The sequence below is a fragment of the Lynx rufus genome, unplaced genomic scaffold (assembly GCF_022079265.1).
Source record: "Lynx rufus isolate CCGP_SWC_20201006 ecotype Redwood Valley unplaced genomic scaffold, mLynRuf1.p SCAF_9, whole genome shotgun sequence".
NCBI classification, from domain to species: domain Eukaryota; kingdom Metazoa; phylum Chordata; class Mammalia; order Carnivora; family Felidae; genus Lynx; species Lynx rufus.
In genome coordinates, this window is record NW_025814897.1 from 20,942,259 (window position 1) to 20,966,503 (window position 24,245).

General features: G+C 39.9%; 2 protein-coding genes across 2 annotated transcripts; both read right to left on the reverse strand.

Annotated features, from left to right (window-relative positions):
* Nucleotides 1-2,176: 2,176 nt before the first annotated feature.
* LOC124504649 (olfactory receptor 6M1-like) lies at nucleotides 2,177-3,178 on the reverse strand. Its single transcript, XM_047070107.1, has one exon. The coding sequence runs from the start codon at nucleotides 3,176-3,178 to the stop codon at nucleotides 2,177-2,179; it is 1,002 nt and encodes a 333-aa protein (XP_046926063.1).
* A 12,178-nt stretch (nucleotides 3,179-15,356) lies between these two features.
* On the reverse strand, nucleotides 15,357-16,292 carry LOC124506187 (olfactory receptor 8D4). Its single transcript, XM_047072204.1, has one exon. It carries the CDS (start codon nucleotides 16,290-16,292, stop codon nucleotides 15,357-15,359), a length of 936 nt encoding a protein of 311 aa, XP_046928160.1.
* Nucleotides 16,293-24,245: the final 7,953 nt, after the last annotated feature.

Genomic DNA, 24,245 nt, shown 5'->3' on the forward strand with positions numbered 1-24,245 from the left:
GAAGAAATTGGGTTTATCATTCATTGCAGTGAGGGAAAACCCAAACTGTGGAGAGAGTGAAATGTCTCACTAAGTGTACTTATCATAGGATTTATCCTTTCTTTGGGAACTTTTGGGGAGGGTCTATGGAAGCAGCAGCCTGTTCTGGATTAAGTGCTCTCAGAAGGATGGGGACAGAGTAAGGTAAAGCTGTAATTAGTAAAGAGGTAATGGCCATTCAATTTGGTAAGGCAGGGGATTGCTTGGTATTTTGTGTTGCACAGTGATCCTGTATGAAATGGATGTTCAGTGAAACTGTTTACGTCCAATGGGAGAAAAACATGACTTATCTGTAAGTATCACATCAGTTTGTAATAATACCAAGAAATATCTGTGAACACCAGATCCATTCTGGATGTTAGGGGCTCCCTTCTTTGGGCTGAATCCTGCTTTATTTCTTAAGATTATAGTTCATTGTTGAACACCTCATCCCCCTTTGATGTAAATCAGGCTTTTTTATTCTCTCAGGCAACAAGATCTGAATTTCCATGGTTACTTCCCTCTTTGTAATCTTGCTTCCTAATAACCCTCTCCTTCCTACCTCTTCCTGGATATGCTGGGCATAGAGTTCGGTTGTCCTTTGTCACCTGGGAAGACCCAGCAGAATATAAAAGTTTGAAGAACTGTGCTATGCACATAGTTATAGAAATGATAACAACACTAAGGGATTCTAGGGCACCTGGATGGATGGTGTCCAACTCCTGATTTCATCTCAGGTCATGATCCCAGGGTGGTAGGATCGAGCCCTGAATTGGGCTCTGCGTTGAGCGTGGAGCCTGCCTAAGGTTCTCTCTTTCTTTCTGTCTCTCTCACTCCCCCACCTCCTCCCCCCATGCTCATGCTCTCTCTAAAATAAACAAACAAATAAATAAGTAAATAAAAATAAAAGGTGATTCTGCCTTCTAGATATATACCTTGTAGGGTCTTATTATGTTGATAAATTCAGCACATTTCTATTTATCATCACAATGAATCTGAGATGAGATTCACATTAATCAAAAAGATAATAGTAATTAATTTACAAGAACAAAGACAGTATTTCATGGCTAGACAACCTTTGCCATGAGTATTTTCTCCAACTAGGCAAGCTAGATGGGAAGGCAAAAACAGATACAAAGGTGCTTGGTGAACTTAGAGTCAGAACAAGGAAAAGTTAGTAATTCAAATAAAATGCTTAATGGGATCAGATAAAGATAAAGGTAACCTGACTCTGCCAGTGCCACAGCAGACACAATACTAATTTGTGTGCAGGACAGACCTTCTTCCTAGAGCAACATTTGATAGTCTTTGCATTTGCCAGTCTTTTAAACTTTTTTCATCCATATTGACTAACAGAATTAAAACTCTTGCTTCTTAATCTAGTCAAGATCATCAAAGGAGAAGCATCTCGGTGGGGGCGGGCTGGTGAAAATGTCTCACTTTCTGCTTACCAATATCTATGTGTGATGACAATATTACTTTCATACAGATGATCTCATTTTATTTATTTATTTTAAGTTTTTTCTTTTTTATGTTTATTTATTTTTGAGAGAAAGAGAGAGACAAAGTGCGAGTGGGGGGAGGAGCAGAGAGACAGGGAGACACAGAATCCGAAGCAGGCTCCAGGCTCCAAGCAGTCAGCACAGAGCCCAACGTGGGGCTCGAACTCTCGAAACGTGAGATCATGACCTGAGCCAAAGTCGGACGCTTAACCGACTGAGCCATCAAGGCGCCCCTTAATGATCTCATTTTATAGCCACAAGTGCCCTGGAAAATAATCAGAGCAGACATTCCTGCCACCATTTTGCAGATGGGCAGGTGGAATCTTGGGGAAATCATGCAACCTAAGTAACTAAGTTCCCAAGTCCATTGAAGTTAGTGCCTAAACAAGTATTAGACATTAGCTCTTGTGACTCAGGGCCTGGAGTGTTTCCATGATCCTATGTTACTATTTGAAAAATATTTCAAAGACTGAACAGACATAGAATTCTTTTTTTTTTCCTTCTGGTTTTCCATACTTCACTGTTGATGATGTGTGATGGTTAATCATCCTGCTGACAGATTCTGAGGCTTCAGTTGTACTTGGGTGTCAGTCTTCATACGGCACAAGGTGCTATAGAGAGAAAGCATAGCTTACATGTCCTGAAATTGCTTAGTGTTATGTTCCCTTGGAATGTGGTGGAACTATCCTGCTAACTGACTCTTTCAAGACTTCCTTTACCTTTTCATTCCTCAAGCTATAAATGAAAGGATTCAGAAGAGGGGTCACCACTGTAGTGAGGACAGCCGTCACTTTATCAAAATCCAGTGAATGGCTCTGGTTGGGCCTCACGTACATGAAGATGGAGCTTCCATAGGCAATGGAGACGACTGTGATGTGAGAAGCACAGGTGGAAAAGGCCTTCTGACGTCCTTGGGCTGAGGGGATGCGCATGATGGTAGAAATGATGTAGGTGTAGGATGTGGTGGTGAGCACCAGTGAACTCAGGACCACTAGGGAAGATAAGAGGAAGTTTATCATCTCAATGAAGTGGGTATCAATGCAGGCCACCTGCAGTAAAGGGGCAATGTCACAGAAGAAATGACTAATTTCTCTATGACAGTAGGGCAATCTGGACACCACAATAGTTGGGCATAGCACTGAGAGAAAGGCTCCCGCCCAGCAGCCCAGAACCAGCAGGAGACAGACCCTACTGTTCATGATGATGGTATAGCGCAGGGGGTTACAGATGGCCACGTAGCGGTCAAAGGACATCACCGCTAGGAGGATAAACTCCACAGTCCCCAGAAAGAAGTAGAAATAAACTTGAGTGATGCAGCCAGCAAAGGATATGGTTTTCTTCTTTTCTAAGAGACAAGCTAGCAACTTTGGGGCAATAGTAGTTGTGAACAAAATGTCCAAAAATGACAAATTACTAAGGAAGAAATACATTGGTGTCTGGAGACGATTATCAGTCCATATTAAGGAAATGATGACAATGTTTCCTGTTATGATGAGCATATAAACCAGCAGGAGAATGACAAACAGCAAGACTTGAAGCTCCTGGATGACAGGAAGGGAGACCAATGTGAATTCACTCAATGTACTCTGGTTTCTCATAGCCATTTCAACTGGAAGGGGGAAGAAACAAACAAAGAAAAGCAGAAAAGTTGAAGACATCTTTCAGGTTTTTCTATGATCTTATTAAATATAGATTTAATATAAATATTAAATATAGAGGGTGTGGTCCTAGTGTTTTCTCTGACCATATCATGTGGCCTCAGGCAAATCAAATGAGCCTCTTGGCCTCAGTTCTCATCTTCATAGTTGATGGGTTGGAAAAAAAATGTCTATGTTTCCTTTAAACTTTAAGTTTTCAACTTCAATGACATGCATATATTTCTTCTCTTTCCTTCCTTAAATCCAAATCTGTTCAAGTTAACTGAAGTGTATAATTAACTGAAATTCACTCAAGTCATTTTGATCATGTTATACTTTAATCTTTAATAATATGGGTATCTTAGCTGATAACGTCATATCATACTTTATTGGGGAAAGAGAAGTCATCAGACAAAAATTCTATTATCATTCCTGTATCAAGGCTGACCAGCATATTATCATCTGAAATGAATCCTCTTAAGCCACAACAAGAATTGGATAAGACACACTCTCTGAGACATTGCTGGTTGCATCAAAAGTTAGGAGAGGTATCTGGATCCATTTGATAAATAACAAATAAAACAGTAGGAGGGGCTGAGGCCAGGCAGTCAGGTGTCAAAGCTTCAGCGGCTGGCGTTGGAGCGCCAAGAGCCAGTAGCCAAGATCAGGGTGGCTGGCATCAGAATCAGCCAGAACAGAGAATTGGTAAGGGAAGCACAGAGAACTGAAGGGGCAGGGAACCAAAGCAGGAGATTTGTACCAACAAACGTCAGTGAGAAGGGTTGCCCTGTGATCATACCTTTATGGAGACATTTCTACGGGACATCCGGCACTGGAATATCAGTGAAGCTAGAAAAGCAAATCCTGAGACTTTCTCTCTGAACCAAATCTTTGAGAAGGTGAAGTGTTCCTGGGTGAGGCATGCTGAATAGGAGAAGCAAATCCCTTCCAGAAGAAAAATTCCCCAACTTAGGCACCAAGAACTCCCAGATATTAAGAAGAAACAAAGAACTTTTGGACAAAGATTTCCAAACATGATAACAATTGTGCTACTATAAATGGGAGTGGAAGAAAAGAAATGATGCAATAAGAGATTTAGCACAAGGACAACAGAATTTGGAATGGTTAGACGTGTTATATAGTACACTTATATATGGAATATTTCAAGAAGTAAAGGATGCAATTTTAAAAGTGAGAATGCCACAGAAATCAGGTCTTTTAAAAACTACCAAATTGACTTTTAAAAAGACTCAGTGTTGGGAGCCTGGGTGGCTCAGTCCACTGAGCATCTGACTCTCGATTTCAGCTCCCATGGTTGTGGGACCGAGCCCGGGGAATCAACCTGCTTCAGATTCTGTGTCTTTCTCTCTCTCTCTGCCCCTCCCCATTCACGCTCTGTCTCTGTCTCTCTCTCTCTCTCAAAAATAAACATTAAATAAATAAATAAATAAATAAGAAAAATAAAAAAGCCCAGTGGACCTTACAGAACTAAAAAAAAAAGATTATTGTTGAAGTAACAACTCAATTGTTTTAAGTGAGGTGAGAGGGGATAAACAATGGATTAGATAGAATTTAAAACACCATGTTATACACCTGAAACTAACATAACATTGTGTGCCAACTGCACTCAAAATAGAACAAAACAAAACAAAAACCTCTCTTACTAGGTTATCTCATGCACCCTAAAATTAAAAAAAAAAACGGATTAGTAAATAGGAAGATATATCTAAAGAATTCCTCTTTAATGAAACAGAGATAAGCTTGCAAAGTATGGAAGAGTGTTCAAAGGAATGGAATTTTGTTAAAAAAATAGAAACAATGGAATGGGAACATTTATATGTGTATTCTGTGTCCTGCAGGAGAGAACACAGGAAGTGACGCTGGATGGTATTTACAGAGAAACAGAGCACCAAAGGGAGGATATGAAAAACAGCAAGAAAGCGTAGATCACTTTTACGGGAACAGCAGTGAGAATGACCCATTGGCTTCTCCACAGCAGCAATGAAAGCCAAGAATTAGTTAAATAATATCTCTAAAGTGTGGCAAGAAAGTAACTGCCAACGCAGAATTAGATATCCAGTAAAATTCTCTTCCATCGTAAAATAAATATAGTTCAGATAAAAACTTCAGGAATTTACTGTCAAGGGACAAATGATAAAGTAATTTCTAAATATAATTCAAGAATAAAGAAAATAATGGAGATCATTTAAGACATGAAGAGGAATAATAAAGAAATGAAATGGTAAACATGTACATAAATCTAAGTAGAAATTCTCTGTAAAAGGTACTAACAGTGTTGGGGCGCCTGGGTGGTTCAGTGGGTTAAGCGTCCAACTTCTGCTCAAGTCATGAGCTTGTGGTTCGCAGGTTTGAGTCCTGCATTGGGCTCTGCGCTGACAGCTCAGGGTTTGGAGCCTGCTTCAGATTCTGTGTCTCTGTCTCTCTCTGCTCCTCCCCCTGCTTGTTCTCATTTTCTCTCTCTCTCCCTCTCAAAAATAAATAAACATTTAAAAAATTTTAAAAATGTAATAACGGTTGAATTTCTGTAGTTAATCTAGAATTGGCACATGGATGATGACAGGAAAAAAATGTGGAGAAGAAAATTGGAGCCAAAGACTTCTTGTATCATTTGTGAGGGGATGAAACATTGTTTTCTTTAGTTTTTGTTTGTTTGTTTGTTTGTTTTGTTTTAGTAGGCTCCGTGCCCAGTGCTGATCCCAAAGTAGGGCTCGAACTCACCACTCTCAGCTCAAGGCCTGAGCTGAGATCAAGAGTTGGACGCTTAACCACTGAGCCACTCAGGCACCTGTCTTTTAGGTTTTAAGTTAAAAAAACCCAATAAATTTTCTAGGATACTCACTGAAAGGATAGTAATAGAATAGATAATTTTCAAATTTATAGAAGGGAAAAAGTGATATAAGGGAAGCAAAACTCAACTATAACAAAGATATAAATAAATACCAACAGTCAAAGCAGTCCATCAATTCCAAAAAAAAAAAAAAAAAAAAGAAAGGAAGAAAGAAAGAAAGAAACAAACAAAGAATAAGAAATTGTGGAAAAAGAAACAGAAAAATAGGAAATTGGGACAAATAAAAATAAAAAGCTGTATAAATCAGTTCTAATATATCAATTTTCACAATAAAGAAAAACTAAATTCTTTAAAGACATACATTTGTAATATTGTACTAAAAAACAATTCCTGGTGTATTCTATTTATAAGAGATATAAAAGGCAAGAACATGGAAAAATTGAAAATAAAAGGATTTTTAAAAAAGTATATGCCAAACATATACTAATCCCCAAGAAAGTTAATGTGGCTGTGCAAGTAACCCCTGCTGTTTGAAAGTTCCCATTTTGCCACTTCATTTTCGTGGACAATGTATTGTTACCTGTTTTTGCTGTCTTAGAGGAGCCAAGAAATCCCGTGAGAATTTCCGTGTGTGTTTTGCAGGGAGCCAAGCCATTGCAGAGGCAGCACCCAGCCTGAGCAGAGCGTTTTTCCCAAGGAACTACATTCAGTGTGTCTGTATTGAGCTCAGCTTTGAACTGGGTCTGCCAGTATCTGTGTTTTATCTTGATTTATTTTGTGCATCTATCAGCAAGATGTGTCCTGAAGGTATCAAAGAAGCCTAAGAGAGGTTATTTTTGGCGTCCTGGAATGCTCAAAAAGTTTTCCGTATAAATTAATGGCAATCGCGTCTTCATTTTCTGCCATTTTGCTTACGAAACGTTTCATAGGAATGTTCTGTTTCTGCATAGTAGAGAAATCTGCATTAATAACTGGTAAAGCAGACAGTAAGACAAAATCATTAGGGATTGACAGGGCCGCTGTTGGATTTTAAAAATTTCAATTCATCATTATCGTCTAAATATGTATATACCTAATAACCAGCTTCAACACATATAAAGAAAAAAAATATCACAGAACTGTAAGATCAAAGTATCATCATAGTGGAAGAATTCAGTAAATAGACGTATTTTATCATATTTTTAAAGGTTTATTTATTTTGAGAGAGAGCGTGAGTGAGCGGGGGAGGGGCAGAGAGAGAGGGAGACAGAGAATCCCAAACAGGCTTCATGCTGTCAGCACAGAGCTCCATGTGGGTCTTGAACTTATGAACTGTGATATTATGACTTGAGCTGAAATCAAGTCAGATGCTTAACCAAGTGAGCCACCCATGCGCCCCTATTTTATAACATTTTAAATTCTAAAATATTTGTGTGTGTGTGTGTGTGTAAGTGTGTGTAACAAGCTCAACAAATCACTGTTTATGTGAACAATTCATCAAAGACACAACGAATTTTATATGACCTCTTTTGCTAGTTACTAAGGCATACCTCTTTCAAAGGTTAGCCAAGGTTCCTGTGCATGTGTCAGTATTCCTTCTAGCCAAATACATTTGTTCCCTGCTGACTGAACTATAAACAAAACAGGTCACTGAACGTGAACTAAAATCCAAAAATAATTACGTATTTTATCTTTTAACAATCTCTTTTAAATTCCAGGTCTCAGTCTCCTTCCTAATGTTTAATTTCCCTTCATTTATGTGGGTCAGTTCATATAAATACAAATTACCCTGAAATCCTTTCACAAACCCTAAACATCCGAGATTGTGGATGAGTCTTTAAAAAGGCAAATAATTTCTCACTTCAAGTTTTATGTATAAGCTGAGTGATACGTTGCAGTGGTAAGTGTGTTTGCAGTTTGAGACTGTAGTATGAGCTCTGGTGCCATGATTTATAGATGTGGCTTTAGTATTCTCACTTGTAAATGGAAATGCCTTAAATATCTTCTGTTTAGGATGATAGTAAGGGCTGGAACGACATAAGGTTCTTATCAGCAAGCAACTAACAGTACTTGATACAAATGTTCAATAAATGTCTTGCTAACAAGCAAACAAATAGATAGGACTGGGAGTAGTGGATGGAAGTGAAGGAGGCACCTATAAGGATAAAACACGAAGAGAAAAATATTGACAATTCCATCTCCATGAGTAATAAAAATGTAAATTTTTTTTTAAGTTTATTTATTTTTGACAGAGACAGAGTGCAAGCATGAGCTGGGGAGGTGCAGAGTGAGAGAGGGAGACACAGAATCTGAAACATGTTCTAGGCTCCGAGCTGTCAGCACAGAGCCCGACGCGGGGCTTGAACTCATGAACCGTGAGATCATGACCTGGGCTGAAGTCGGACGCTTAACCGGCTGAGCCACCCAGGTGCTCCAAAATATTTTTAAGTTTATTTATTTTGAGAGAGAGACAGAGAGAGCAAGTGGGGGAGGGGTAGAGAGACAGGGAGACAGAGAATCCCAAGCAGACTCCATGCTGTCGGCACAGAGACCGATGTGGGACTCGAGCTCACAAACTGCGAGCTCGTGACCTGAGCTGAAACCAAGAGTCGCACGCTTAACAGACTGAGCTACTCAGGTGCCCCAACATGTAAAAATATTAATATGCAGTGGATATGTGATAACACAGATCTCTACTAAACCTGCTTGACTTCTGTCCACAATAAAATTTGTGTGAAGATCCTAAAACTACTTGACCTTGTAAACCACACTGCTTCCTGCATATGCATGTGTTTTTAGCATATGCTTCCATCATAACAATAAAATGGAAGATATTCTTATACCCTGAAGACAACTAAAAACTGACCCCACAATTCTCAGCATCTGTTTTTCACATTTAAACATAAAAAGATGGGGCACACGGGTGACTCAGTCCATTAAGCGCTGACTCTTGATTTCGGCTGGGGTCATGATCTCACGGTTGGTGAGTTTGAGCTCCACAATGGGCTCTGCGCTGACAGCGTGGAGCCTGCTTGGGATTCTCTCTCTCTCTCTCTCTCTCTCTCTGTCTCTCTTCTTCTTCTTCTTCTTCTTCTTCTTCTCTCTGTACCTTCCCCTCTCATGCTCTCTCTCCAAATAAATAAAAAACCATAAAAAGAACCTTAATTTTTCAGAAGTGCATTTGTTTGATTCCCTCTAAATGTTGTATGATGAAAAAAAATTTCCCTCCTCTGACTTGGATTTCTTGGAAAATTTCACAGTATTGGTTGCCCAGGGGTCATTGTACAAACTTACTGCTTCTTCTACAGCAAAAGTCAAACCATCTATGCTTAGAACCTGTAGTTGTGGGAAACTCACTGCTAACTCATGTATCTTATTTCATATTTTATTGTCTCTGACCCTTTGAAAATCCTTCATTAACTTGGGGTAGTACCTTTTTTCCCATTTACTGCCACCTGTTGTTCCTAGTACTGGACTGAGGCTTATTCAGGCAAAGTTACTCTTCTCATCATCTCCTCAAGACGCCTTGATTTCTAGTTTTAGGGTTCAAGTCATGCTGTGATACTGGCTAACATACACTGAGTTCTTGGCATTTTGTTCCAAGAACTCTGTTAGCCACTTAAAAACTTTAAGTGGCATCAGAAAAGAATGTGTATCATCTATTCCTTAAATGCAGTATTTTGTTGCTAATTTTTAGATTTGCAGCTTTTGGTTCCATACAACCTTTTTGGTTTGAGCTGTTTCTGATAGATGAATATTAAATCATCTCAATGATTGATTTTGAGTTTGTCATATTCTCCTGGTAGTTGTTTTAATTTATTCAAGGCTCTGCTCTTTCATATGTATAAATTCAAAAACCTTCTGAAGTAGGAAGTAGGTGTGGCTGTGATCTACATTTTGCACATGAAAACACTGAAATTTACAGAGGTTGAATAACTTACCCAAAGTCCCATAGCTAGTGTGTTCACAGAGCCAGATTCAAATATAGTTCTGTCTGACTCCAAAGCCTGTGTTCTTCAGAGATAAGCATAATATAGACTCTTACCCAACTTTTGTAGAGAGAAAAAACAAGGTCAGAGTGGTTTAAATGAGTGGTAAGACACATAAAGCTGAATTAAGGCTCAGCTCTCTAGTTCAGCCAGAACAGAAATGTTACTGTCACCTCACGTTACAAGTCTGGAAATGCTAGCCTTGCTATGTTGAGTAATTGAGTAGTCAGAATGTTTTAGATTCAGAAAAATCTCAGGATTGGAAGAGATTTTTAGGATCGTGAAGTTCTATCAAAGTCTAAATGTCAATATCCTTCCCAAATCGTTCTGTCCCCTGAGAGACTTACTATATATAGATGGCCTGTTGTATCTTTGTACAGTTCTGTACAAAATCTATCATCACATTGACCTGGAAGCTGATTACCACTTGTTTTCTGCGTTTATTCTGAAAACTCGGAATCCTTTATAAGATAAATGGAACTTTGAATCTCTACCTCTTTTTTTCTGTATCTGGGTTGTGATGAGTCCTTTCTTCTGTGAAAATAGGCCACGAATCAACAGTAATATTTGAAGCTCTTGCTTGCTCTCAAGGATTTAATTGGGAGTAGCTCTTGGGAATATGAGGTGAAAGAGGTTAATTACTACTTTGTAATTAAAGAATCTTAATCATGAAAAACCAATCACAATCACAAAGTTTAGTTGGAGATGCCAAATAGACATATTCAGGACTCCAGGGCAATTATCCCAGGGGTGTTGTTTCATTCTGTTAATCAAAGCTTGGTGGCCTGCTTTCAAGCTTTAGGGTAGCAAAACAGAAAACTTTTGATGTTCCCCAATAACTGACAAAATTATGTTGGTTTTCCTTTCCCAGGAATGCTGGCAGTAATAATCCTTCCAACGCTCTGAAAATGATAAATTTTCCTATTTTTCCTCTGTTAAAATGAAGAAAAATTCTCTTATTGCCAAAACCTATAAAAGGTGACTTTCTCTTCATTTATTATACTAGGCTATACCTCATCCTTATAGTAGCCTAAAAATCCTTAGGCTGGTGAATTGGGGTAATGGTTAAGCTCCAGGAAGTGAATACAGACATTTTCTAAATTGACTGAATGCAATCTCCAAAAATATGGGATAGACACCTTCCCAAGCAGCCAGACATATAATGGAGAAGGGTCCAATTGATACTACTCTCTGGCAGTGACCTCCTGTGCATATTGTTTCCATGGTGGCTCTTGTCTATTTAATTCTACAACACAACATCCCTTAGTTTCTGGAGCCCATCAATTCCTCCTATCAAAGCCTTGAAACTTTGACATATCTATTAAAAGCCAGAAATTTGGATTAGATTAAAAAATCCAACTATAGTCTGGTTACTGGAGACACATCTAAAACAGAAGCAGAAATAATGGTGGATAAAGAAAAGGATACAAAAGGGATATACAGGGCAAACATTTACCAACTTTGGTAGATTGTATTATTGTTCCCAACTCTTATGTACTTTTCTTCTTTAAAAAAATTTTTTTTACCGAAATATAGTTCCCACACAATATTACCTTAGTTTCAGGTGTACAATACAGTGATTCAACAAATCTATGTGTTATTGCTATGCTGACTGCAAGTGTAGCTACTATCTGTCACCATACGACACTATTGCAATACCATTGCCTGTATTCCCTGTGTTGTGCCTTCTGCTCCCTTGACTTATTCATTCGATCCCTGGAAGTCTTCTTTTTTTTATATTTTTTTTACATTTATTTATTTTTGAGAGACAGAGAGACACAAAGTGTGAGCAGGGGAGGGGCAGAGAGAGAGGAAGACACAGAATCCAAAGCAGGCTCCAGGCTCTGAGCTGTCAACACAGAGCCTGATGTTGGGCTCGAACCCACGAACTGTGTGAGATCGTGACCTGAGCTGAAGTCAGGCGCCCAGCTGACTGAGCCACCCAGGTGCCCCTCGATCCCTGGAAGTCTTTATCACCCTCTCCCCTTCACACATTTTGCCCATCTCCCCTACTCCCTTCCCCCCTTTCTCTATAAGATGATTACGTATTTCCACTTACACATCCCATTGTTTCACTTGACTATGTGACATGCCTAAAGTGAACAATGTTTGAGCTAAAATTTGCGGCATTCTTTTATTCCCTCTGTCACAAGAATGGGATGTTGCTGGTAGTGGGTGTCTTTAGTTTGAATTTAAAATGAAAATATACGTGGAACAGAGACTGAGCAGTTTGGGATCCACCAACATGCAATGTGAGGGGAAAAAAAATCCTCCAAAATTTTTGTTAGCTATTGAAATTTGGGAGATTGCTTGTTAATGCAGATAACGTAACCAAGACATAATATAACATAACCTAGACTCTAAGTCCAGAAAAAAAAATCCATCGAAAATAAATACCGTGAGAAGGGAATCTGGCAAGAGCAAATAAAGGAGGCCAGCCAGATGTCCGAGGCTAGATACTCCCCTTGCATGCTTTGGGCTTCTGTAATCTTGCTTGCCTCTTGCATCAGGCAACTGCCCGTGAAGCACAAATGATAGTGTCCTCCCCCTTGTGCAGCCAACGGAATGTTTCCAAGTATGTGGAAGTTAGCCAAGCATAAAAGAAGGCCAGCACCAGGGCTCTGGGTTCAGCCTATGGAGGTGACTTTGCTGGGCCAGCATTGGTGTGAAATAAACAATCTTTTCTGATTCCCTGAGTGTGTGTCTCTTGTCTCTTCCTGGGCACTGAGTATTTGCTGTAACATTTTTGGGGCATTGGCCAGGAAGCTGTCTGGTAAAGTGGAACATATGAACCGGGTCCTTAAATCAGCCATGGCAAACTCCCTGGTAACCCTATAAGACCAGGTGGACACTTTAGCAGCAGTACTGTTATGAAATAGAAGAGGGTTAGACCTGTTAACTGCTGAGAAGAGGGGGGAATATGTCTCTTCCTAAATGAGGAATGCCGCGTCTATGTTAACCAATCAGGGATAGTTAGAGATATGGCCCAACAACTAAAGGAACGGATCATCAAAGGGAGGCAAGAATTAGCAGACTCATGGAACTCTTGGAGCAACATATGGAATTGGGCATCCTGGCTCCTCCCTTTAGCTGGTCCTCTCCTAATGCTTTTCATAGCCCTACTGTTTGGTGTTTGTATTCTTAATATGCTAGACAGCTTTGTTTCCTCTTGCCTAGAAGCTATAAAACTCCAGGTGATGCTCCAGCTGGACCATTCTAGCTATCACTACTCTCCTTTGGATGGTGAAAAACCCTAGCTGTCATACCCCTCCCTTTGACATCCTTGTCCAGCAGGAAAAAGCCAGAATGGTCTTTGCCCCTCCTCTTGTGATAGAAAGGGGTTCTCCAGCCCCTACAAACTGATTTTCTCTAAGGCTGCTATAGCAGCTTGAGAATCAAGAGTGGGGAATGAGAAGGTAAGCCAGCAAGAGCAGATGAAGGAGGCCAGCCAGATATCTGAGGCTGGATACTCCCCTTGCATGCTTTTGGCTTCTGTAATCTTGCTTGCCTCTTGCATTAGCCAACTGCCCACATAGCACAACTGATAGTGCCCCTCCACCCGCACCCTGTGCAGCCAATAGAATATTTCCAAGTACCTGGAAGCTAACCAGGCATAAAAGAAGGCCAACACCAGGATTCTGGGCTCAGCCTTTGGAGGTGACTCCATTGGGCTGGCACCAGTGCTAAATAAACAGTTTTCTGATTCCTCAAGTGCGTGTTGCTTGTCTCTTCCTGGGTGCAGACTATTTGGTGTAACAACAGGGGCGCCTGGGTGGCTCAATGGGTCAAGCCTCCGACTTTGGCGTAGGTCACGATCTCGCCATTCCTGAGTTTGAGCCCTGCATCAGGCTCTATGCTGACAGTTCAGAGCCTGGAGCCTGTTTCATATTCTGTGTCTCCTCCTCTCTCTCTGCCCCTTCCCCACCCATGCTCTGTCTGTCTCTCTCAAGAATAAATAAACATTTAAAAAAATTAAAAACACACAAAACAAAGTAATTTTTAGGTAAAAAGAAATGGACACCTAAGAGTGACCATTATCAACACATTTGCACACACACAAAATACTAAAGGTAGTTATTAAAGTGGAAAAAAATAATCCCAAGGAGAAATTATAAAGAAAGAAACTAAGAATAACATAGAAGGTGAATACATGTATAATAAGAATTAATCTTGACTTTACAAAAAAATACAATGATTTTATGAAGTTTAAAGTATATTTATAATAAAAATTCATGATAATAAAGTACAATGGAGTTCAGGATCCTAAATTTCTAACACAATTGGGGAACTAATAAAAGAGTCATTTGTACACAATTTTAATAATTTGAAGATGTATTTTTCATTTCTGGTGTAACCACTAAAAATCCCATGTATGACTAAAAATTAACAGAAAAATAGAATAATTAAAAAACTTGCTCAATCCAAAAGAAAGCAGTCAGTGAAAGAAAAACAAATAAAGCTGGTTGATTAAGTAGAAAAAACAATGAGATGGAAAATATATACACAAATATGTCAGTGTATACTACACGTAAATGTGTTAAAATTTCAAATTAAAAGAGCTACATCACCAGACTAGGTGCAAATCCCAACCATATAAAGACCTTAAATTTAAGAGCACAGACATGTTAAAGGTGAAAGAATTGAAAAAGACACACTATGTAAACTTTAACAAAACAGTTTTTAAAAATGTTTTGTTTTTCTAGTTGTTTATGGCAGGAAATTTACTCTGATCTCAGTGATTTTATCACAGAGTGTAGAAGCTTCTCATTTATTAGAGTTTTGTTTTCTTTTGACTCAGGAATTATTCTAAGGAGTTTGGTTGTTTTTAAATGTCCAAATATAAGACTTGTTGTGCTTAAACAGCACCTACTAATTTCAGCTTTATTGTGTTGTGGTTAATGACTTCTCTGCTACTTGAATTTATTGACTTTTCCTCCATAAAATTATATCTGCTTTATACATCATGGATTGAAATGAAGAGATATTCTCAGGAGAGTACAAATTTTAATAAACAGATATTAATTTAAATGTTTATTTATTTACTTTTGAGACAGAGAGAGCCTAGTTGAGGGTCAGAGAGAAAGAGAGAGAGAGAGTCCCAAGCAACCTCCACACTATTAGCACAGGGCACAATGTGGGGATCAAACTCACGAACCATGAGATAATGACCTGAACCAAAATCAAGAGTCAGACGCTGAACTAAGTCACCCAGGCGCCCCTATATTAATTACATTTTAAATATTATCAACATACTAAATATATATATATGCATATATATATATATATATATACACTAATTTATAAAATTAGGTATATATTTTCACTTCACTTCAAATTACTTTAAAGAGTCAGGGTATAAACACAAACACATGCATACTATGATTATAAATACATAAATAAGCCTTACTAAAGAGCACATTCTTTATAAAGGTATTTTTCTTCTTAAGCGTTTTATCAGTGCATCTTTCACTTCCTTGTTCCTCAGACTATATATCAGGGGATTTAACATGGGAATCACGGTGGTGTAAAATACTGAGGATACTTTCTCCTGGATGAGTGAGCTGCGGGAAGCAGGTTTGAGATACATGGACATGAGAGTCCCATAAAATGTAAGAACAGCTGTCAAGTGGGAACTGCAGGTGCTGAAGGCTTTGGACCTGCCCTCTGTCGAGTGCATGCGGAGGATGCTGGAGAGAATAAAGACATAAGAAACGATGATTGTCAGGCTGGTGGCCATCATGTTAAATCCACCAATGACAAAAATCAAAAGCTCATCAATATAAGTGCTTGAACAAGAGAGTTTAATAAGTGGGATGATGTCACAGAAATAATGTTTAATGATGTTCGAGCCACAGAAATTCAGCCTTAATATACAACCGCCATGAATCATAGCATCGGTAAATCCTATTGAGAAGCCAGAAGCCACCAGCAGAGAACAGACTCGAGGGGACATGATGACATTGTAGAGCAGGGGGCTGCAGATGGCGACATAGCGATCGTAGGCCATTGCAGCTAACATGTAGCACTCAGAAATGACAAACATACAGAAAAAAAATAGCTGAGTCATGCATCCAGAATAGGAGATAGCTGTATCCCTGCATAAAAGCTCTGCCAGCAACTTGGGAGTAATAACAGAAGAATAGCACAAATCTACCAAAGACAGACTACTGAGGAAATGGTACATAGGGGTGTGAAGTTGGGAACTGAACCTAATTATTGAGATCATGCCGAGATTTCCTACCACTGTGACTGTATAAATCCCTAAGAAGAGGCAGAAAAGAGGCAGCTGAAGCTCTGGTTGGTCAGTTAGTCCCAAAAGAAGAAACTCAGTCACTGTGGAATGATTTCTTGTGCCCATTCTCTCCTGAGAAATCTGTGGAAATGAGAGGAAGACAGGCAGGGTCCCAGCTTGCCTCCGATTCCCTGTAGCCAGGTATCCCTAGTATGGAAACATGCAACAAAGGTTATCTTATCCCCTTGACACCGAGCTTGTACCTTCATTGATGTTCAGGGACTTTGACACCCCCACCCCACCCACCTGCCCAAAGCCGATAACATAGCAAGTAAACATCTATTTAACTATGCTATGAATAAACTTTAGCAATCTCTCCAGTGTCTCAAATTCTTTTAGCCAAGTATAAAGCCTTTAACTCTAGAGTCAGAAGACAAAAGACATAGGAGAGGCTTTCTGAAGCAAATCAGCCAAAGGTGTTCGTAAAAAAAGGGCTGTGGACTGAGAAAATACTTTTGTGAATGACACATTTGCCTAGAGCTGGCCTGCCCCTAGGATTTCCTACAGAGAAGATGTCCATTGTTAGGTCAACTATAGTTGCCACGTCAAGGTTTCCAAGGATGTTCAACTGAATTCTCAGGAGCTATTCATAGGTCTTACATGAAATAAGCAGCCCATGATTTCAGACACACAGAGTTACAGAAAGTTAAAAAGGTTTCTTAACTGAGGGATATTTCAGAATCTCCTAGTGAGCTCTGTAACATACAGTACTTTCCAAACTTATCTGATGATAGAGTCCCCCACCCACTGTTTAACAAAACCTATTTTAGACTCCAAAAACCTATTTTGGCTCAGAACCTTTTAAGAAACTGGTTTCATTTGCATGTGTGTTCCATTTTTAATCTGGTCCCAAGCTAATTTTCAGGTAGGAAGTTCATTCTTCATATACTTCAGTAAAGCGGAATGATGGTAGACTTCCCAAATGGTTTTTGCCTTCTCTCTGGCCATCCTGTGGGCTAAGCCCACCTTTCTCATCAAGGCCCCTGAGCATGATTTAATGCCCTACGGCTGGCACTGATGCTTCTGGCAATGCCAACAACCAGATAGTGGTGCTTCCACTGGAAGTTCCCAGGTAGTGCATGCTATCTTCCACTCACACTTTTTCCATGAGGGGACGGGATGGCACATGGTCTGGCACTGCCTGCTCTGGGGCCAGCCAAGGCCTCATCTCTGAAAAACTGACCATTTTTCTTTAGTGTTGGGCTGTCATAAAGCCTTATCTAGACTCTCTCATGTTTACCCAGTTTATACGTAGCTCTGCTCAGACATCTGGTTTAGCATTTTCTCAACCTGCTTGGCCCAGCACCTACCTTTCTGCTTGGCTCTTCAAGAAGTTCTTCACACTGTCTTACTTTCCATCTGAGGACACATGAGGACAAGGCACAGCTCCCGTGGCTACTGGCCTTCCCGGGGATGCAGGTGCCTCCTTCTGATTTCCCAAACTAATTAAAAACAAAGAAGCTTCGTAACACTGGGGAGCTGTTTTCTGAGAAGGTTTCCAAATTCTGCAGAACACATGACTTTCGCAGCTGTCCTTCTCCCGTCTTTCTAAATTAATTTAATTATTTTTTTAAAGGTTTTTACTTAAGCTTGAAGGACAGCGAGAGTGAGCAGAGGAGGGGGCAGAGATAGAGGGAGACAGAGGATCCGAAGCAGGCTCCGTGCTGACAGCAGAGAGCCCGATGCGGGGCTCAGACTGTGAGATCATGACCTGAGCGAAGTCAAACGCTTAACCAACGGAGACACCCAGGCGCCCCTCTTCTTCTCCCATCATGAGGGATGCAAATAGGAGAACCATGGGCAAAAGAGAGATTGTCCAATTGCTCTTAGCCTGATGTTGAAATACCCCGGAGTCTTCCTTCCCCTTTAGCCCTTACCTTTAGTCTAGTCTCAGAGACAACACAGAGAGAAATGTCAAAGAATGTTCAAGAAGACACATTTGCTCAGTTTTGGCTTTTAATCTCTTCCCATGTGTGCCTTCAGACCTTCCTGAGCATCGCAAACACACCAACCAGTCTGGCCATGTTCTAATTCTCCCACACTTCCCCTACCTCCTACTGGCCTCTATGGAAGTAACTTGTCCTCCATCCTGTTCCTGTTCGTTGCTCTGTTCGGGGGCCCTGAACCCGTCTGCCCTTTATTCAGGTGAGGATTCTCTCTCCCGTGTCTTTCCTACTCTTCTCCCATTTCAGTGATTTAGGTCCTAGCTACTCGATGCAGAGTCAACAAACCCAGCACCAGCATCATTTGGAAATTTGTAAGAAAGGCACCATCTCAAAACCTCAACCATACCAACTGCATCAGGATCTAGATTTTAGCAAGATTCCCCACAGGATCGGTGTGCACATTAACGTGTGAGAAGCACTGTTGGAGGTTATTCTCTCCCGGAGCTGAAATCACCTTTCTTTGTTGTTTCTTCCCCTGAATCTCTTTTTCTGCTTTTTCGATGTGCCAGAAAGCATCATGCCATCATGAAAAGCCCAGCTTTGGAGAACAGTTTTTTGTTTTTTTAATGAAGAGGTTTCTTTAGTCTTTTTTGCTTGCTTATTTATTCATTTGGTGGTGGAGGGGCAGGGGAGGAGGGGAGGGTATCTGAGGTGGGCTCTGGGCTGACAGCAGAGAGCCCGACGCAGGGCCTGAACCCACAAACCCTGAGAGTCATGACGTGAGCTGAAGCCAGATGCTCAACCGACTGAGCCACCCAGGCACTCCTGAGAACAGCTTCTTAAGAACAGCTTTCTTGGATGAAGGATAAAAAACTGTATTTTACATTTCAGTATTTTGCCATCTGTATGTAGACTCAGAGACTTCATGGCAGTGAAATGTGCATGTCCAATAGCTTATTATGACAAATTGTATTACGCTTTTGTGTTTGCAGGGAAGACATGTTATAAAATGATACCTTAATCCACATAGAGCAATGCTAGCAATGTTACACGTTAGCTTTGTTAACAATGTTAGCAACGTGAGCTAGCACACTGCAGAAAAATACTTTATTTAACCATCTACTAAACAGTAAGTTCCACCATTAAGGGGTTAAAACTTTTTATGTTGTTTTGGAACACTTTCCAAAGTGATCTGCTTACACTGACCCAGACCTGATTCAGATTCTCACATAATTTCAGGAGCTCGAAAGTAATCTGGTCGTGTCAAAGGTGTTTTTAAACATTTTAATGCACCACACGGTACTGTTAAAACTATGACAATTGAAACTATTTTACAAAGGTGGAGTCCAGATTAGCATTGCCGAGTAGAAATACATGCAGGCCTATGGGTAATTTAAAATTCTAGAAGTCCATTTTTTTCCAAAAGTAAAAACAAGCAGCTGAAGTCAATTGTAATACTTCAGTTTACTTAACTTGATATATCCAAAATTTTCTCATTTCGACATGTTAAGATATGAAAATCCTAATGAACTATTTCATGGTTTTGTGTTTTTGGTGCAGATCTTTAAAGTTGTTAATGGATTTTATACCTACAGCACTTCTCAAATCAAATTAGCCACACTTTAAACGCTTAGTAGCTGCATATGGCTGGTGGCTACGATATTGGACAGCACAGGTCCAGAATATATATATTTTTAAATCTGACCTAATTGTCAAATCCCCATGACCCCCACCTTTTTAAAAAAATTTTTTTTGGAAGACAGAGAGCATGACTGGGGAAGAGGTAGAGATAGAGGGAGAAAGAGAAGACCAAGCGGGCTCTGCACCATCAGTGTGGAGCGCGATGTGGAGCTCGAACTCACCAACAGTGAGATCACCACCTGAGCCGAAATCAAGAGTTGGATGCTTAACTGACTGAGCCACCCCAGGCTCAAGAAGGAAACCATCAGCACAGAGGTGCAAAAAGAGCACTGAACTATGAGTCATAAGATTTAGTTCAACCACGGCTCTGAGACTTACTATATAATATTGGACTCCTCGTAAATTCTCTTAGAGGTTTGTGTTTTAACCTGTAAAAGACAATAAATACTTTAATTTTTTTGTGCCAATTGAACAAGACAATAAGTATAAACACATTCTGTGCATTGCAAGGTCTATATAAATGTATTTGTAAAATTCCTACTTTAGATGTTGTGATCTCACAGCTTTATTCACAGATTCAACTCTATTTGCCCCTTTTTCGATGAGGGGGCAGCACACAGCTGTGTCCAAGATGAGTGTCCACGGCCTCTGACAGCTATTGCTGTGGTTCAGTGGACTGCAAACGTTGGAACCTCCAGAGCTCCGGTGGATAATCAGGAGTTGATGTTAGAATCTGTTGCAATACTTCTCCAATGTGAGCATTGTGAGTGTGAAACTCCCTTTCCTCCTCGGGACATGCTTGCTGAGTGCCTCTTCCTCTTCCTATCCTTTTTACGTTAGGAATAAAGTCGGGTTAATTATACCTTTTCATCCTTAAGTGTCTACAAGGCCACAGCGAAAATGAAGAGCAGATTTAAATGAATCTGTGACTTCTAGTCTCAGTTTACGTATTGTATGTCTGGAAAAATAAAGATCAGTAATTCTCAAGAGTTTCTTATCTCCTGGGGTTTACCGTATTTGTATATTTGTAAGAACTGTCCCTATCATCCTCTTTTTACATAAGTAAACTTAGCCGATTTAATGTGGTCATGTTTCTAGAGTCATGCAATTAATATAACCCAACATTAGGAATTATTTAGGACACAATGCTAAAGAAATGGAATGGATTTTAAAAAAGTGTATTATTTTCTCATAGAAATTCTTTTAAACTATAGAAGTAGATTTCTAGTTTTATGTATATATTTTAAAGTTTATTTATTTTGAGGGAAAAAGTGAGAGAGAGAGAGACAGAGAGACAGAGACAGAGAGAGAGAGAGAGAGAGAGAGAGAATGAATTGGGGAGGGGCAAAGAGAGAGGGAGAGAGAGAGAATCCCAAGCAGGTTCCACACTATCAGTGCAGAGCTTGATGTGGGGCTTGAACTCACGAACTGTGGGATCATGACCTGAGCTGAAATCAAGTTGGCTGCTTAACCAACTGAGCCACCTAGGCGCCCCTAGTTGTACATTTTTAAATGACAAATGATGAAGCCTTTTTATTTTTTTTAATTAAAAATTCTAGGGGCACCTGGGTGGCTCAGTCGGTTAAGTGTCTGACTTTGGCTCAGGTCATAATCTAGCAGTTCATGCGTTTGAGCTCCGCGTGGGGCTCTGTGCTGACAGCTCAGAGACTGGAGCCTGCTTCGAATTCTGTGTCTCCCTCTCTCTCTGCCCCTCCTCCACTCATGCTCTGTCTTTGTCCCTGTCTCTCTCTCTGTCTCTTGAAAATAAACAAAAACATTAAAAAATGTTTCTAAGTTAAAAAAATTTAAATTTTTATTTAAATTCCCATTAATTCACATACAGTATAATATTAGTTTCAGCTGTACATTATAGTGATTCAACATTTCCATACAACACCTGGTGTTCATCACATGATGAAATCTTTTTGATTTGTTTATTAAGCATACTTAAGCCCTCTATCATAGATTAGGCATACTGAAAGAGGATTTAACATGAATCCCTTCAGAACTTTGCAATCTAGTGAGGCAGAGTATATTGTTCAACACACGACTAGCCTGACAAATGATTGTATGAATGAAGGATCGTATACAGTCCTCCGTGTACTAGGCAGTGGGAAGTGTTTGAGCTCAGAGAGTAGCAGAGCACTACTGTCTATAGTGATAAAGATAATCTTTATGGAAGGGTAGATTAAACTTTTTAAAAATGTTTATTCATTTTTGAGAGACAAAGAGAGAACATGAGTGGAGAAGGGGCAGAAAGAGAGGGAGACACGGAATCTGAAGCAGGCTCCAGGCTCTGAGCTGTCAGCACAGAGCTTGATGTGGGGCTCGAGCCCATGAACCATGAGATTGTGACCTGAAGTCAGACACTCAACCGACTGAGCCACCCAGGCATGGCTGGGAGGGTAGATTTTACACTGAGCCTTCAAAAGTGGGGACAATTTGCTCAAACTGAGTGAATACAAAAGGATATTCAAGGAGTAGAAAGGTCCTAAGCAGAAAAAGTCTAGGAAGCAGAAAGTGGAAGGAGTATGTAAAGAACCTTGGGATAAAGGCAGCAGGGTCAATGCTTCCTCTTTTTGATTATGGGCAACTCATGTCAGGGATGGCTCTGGGGCCAGCCAGGCAGTCCCTAGCAGTGGCTTTCCGGGACGGTGAGCACCATGTGCTTGGTGACCTCCGGACGAGCCCCTAGTGGCACCCTTAACTGACAAATGCACTTGAAAACTCCAAACTTTCAGAACAAACTATTGAAAACAAACACAGGTCCAGCTGTGGCAGAAATTATGACGTTATTTGTTTTCAATGACTTCACAATTAATTAGTATCTGCTACAGTAAGACATATGCTAAATTTTTGGAAGTGGCGAAAAGGTGGATCAAACCTAGTACTTGCTGTGTAACAATTTCTTTTCTTAGGTAAAAGCGCTTTTGGTGCCAGTCATATTTCCCCAGCTATTTTTCTTGTTTTTAAATTTTTTTTGAAATGTGTTTGTTTTGTTGATTTATTTATTTATTTATTTATTTATTTGAGATTGAGAGAGAGAGAGAGAGAGCAAGGGAGGAGAAGAGAGAGAGGGAGAGAGAGAACCCCAGGCAGGCTCTGCGCTGTCAGCACGGAGCCTGATGCGGGGCTCGAACCCACAAACCGTGAGATCATGACCCAAGCCAAAACCAAAAGCCACACATTTAACTCACTGTGCCACCCAGGCCCCCCCCCCCCAACTATTTTTCTTCTGTGCTGACTACCACTTTGGCACCTTCTTCCACCACACGTATGCACATGTACGCAGGTCTCCTTACTGTTTGGGAACTTGTGGAAAGAGGGATAATTTCTCATTCATTACTGTGTTCCTAGAACCTAACACAATGCCTGGAATATAGTTGAATTTGCTCTTTTCACCATCTTATCCCCACCAGGCATCTAATTCCATCAATATACTTTGTTTTTGGGTGCCTGGGTGGCTCAGTAGGTTAAGCATCTGACTCTTGGTTCGGCTCTCACTGCTAGCTCTCTGTCTCTCTCCGAATCTCACAGGCTTATTCTTTCTCTCTCTCTCTCTCTCTCTGTCTCTCTCTCTCTCTGTGTCAAAACAAATGAATAAACTTAAAAAAAACTTTGTTTTCTCCTATCTAGAAAATCATGATCTGAGAAACCTGAAAATAGGCCAATTTAGAGGGGGGATTTCCATTTACCAGAAAAATTGCAAAATGAGATCAACTTTTTCATCCAGCTTTATTGAGATATAGTTGGCAAATAAAAATGGCATATATTTAAGTTGTATAATGTTATGATTTGATATACATACATGCACACACACATTGTGAATGGTTTCCAAAATCAAGCTAATTAATGCATCCAAAACCTTACATACCCACAATTTTAAAAAGCTTTCATTTTTAAGATGAATAAGTTTTGGGGATCTAATACACAGCTTGGTGCCTCTAGTTCAGAATATCATATTGTATACTCAAAATTTGGTATGAGATCAACTCTTAACCAAAAGAAATCAGTCATGAATGATAAATTTTATGGTATTAGAAAAGCCGATACTTATTACACAATATTCTTCTTTATTCTTAAAATCAAATATTCTCTATTTTATTTATACTTGTTCTAGCAATATTATTTCATAGGGGTCTACTGGAAGTGTATTTTAAACACAACACTTTAAGTGTAGTAAAGATACCCACTGACAGCCCATGAATCATACATATTGTGAATAATGTTTAGTAAAATAAATCTCAGATCGCCCTATTATGGTGTGTGTGTGTGTGTGTGTGTGTGTGTGTGTGTGTGTGTGTGTGCGTGCGACTGCCTTGCCATGAAAGTAGTTTATTTCGGAACAAAAAGCTATTTGTGGGGTGCTTGGCTGGCTCAGTCACTAGAGCCTGTGACTCCTGATCTCAGGGTTGTAACTTTCAGCGCTGCATTGGGTGTAGATATTACTTAAATAAGAAATTATATTTTGAAAAAGCGATTTGTAATTTGT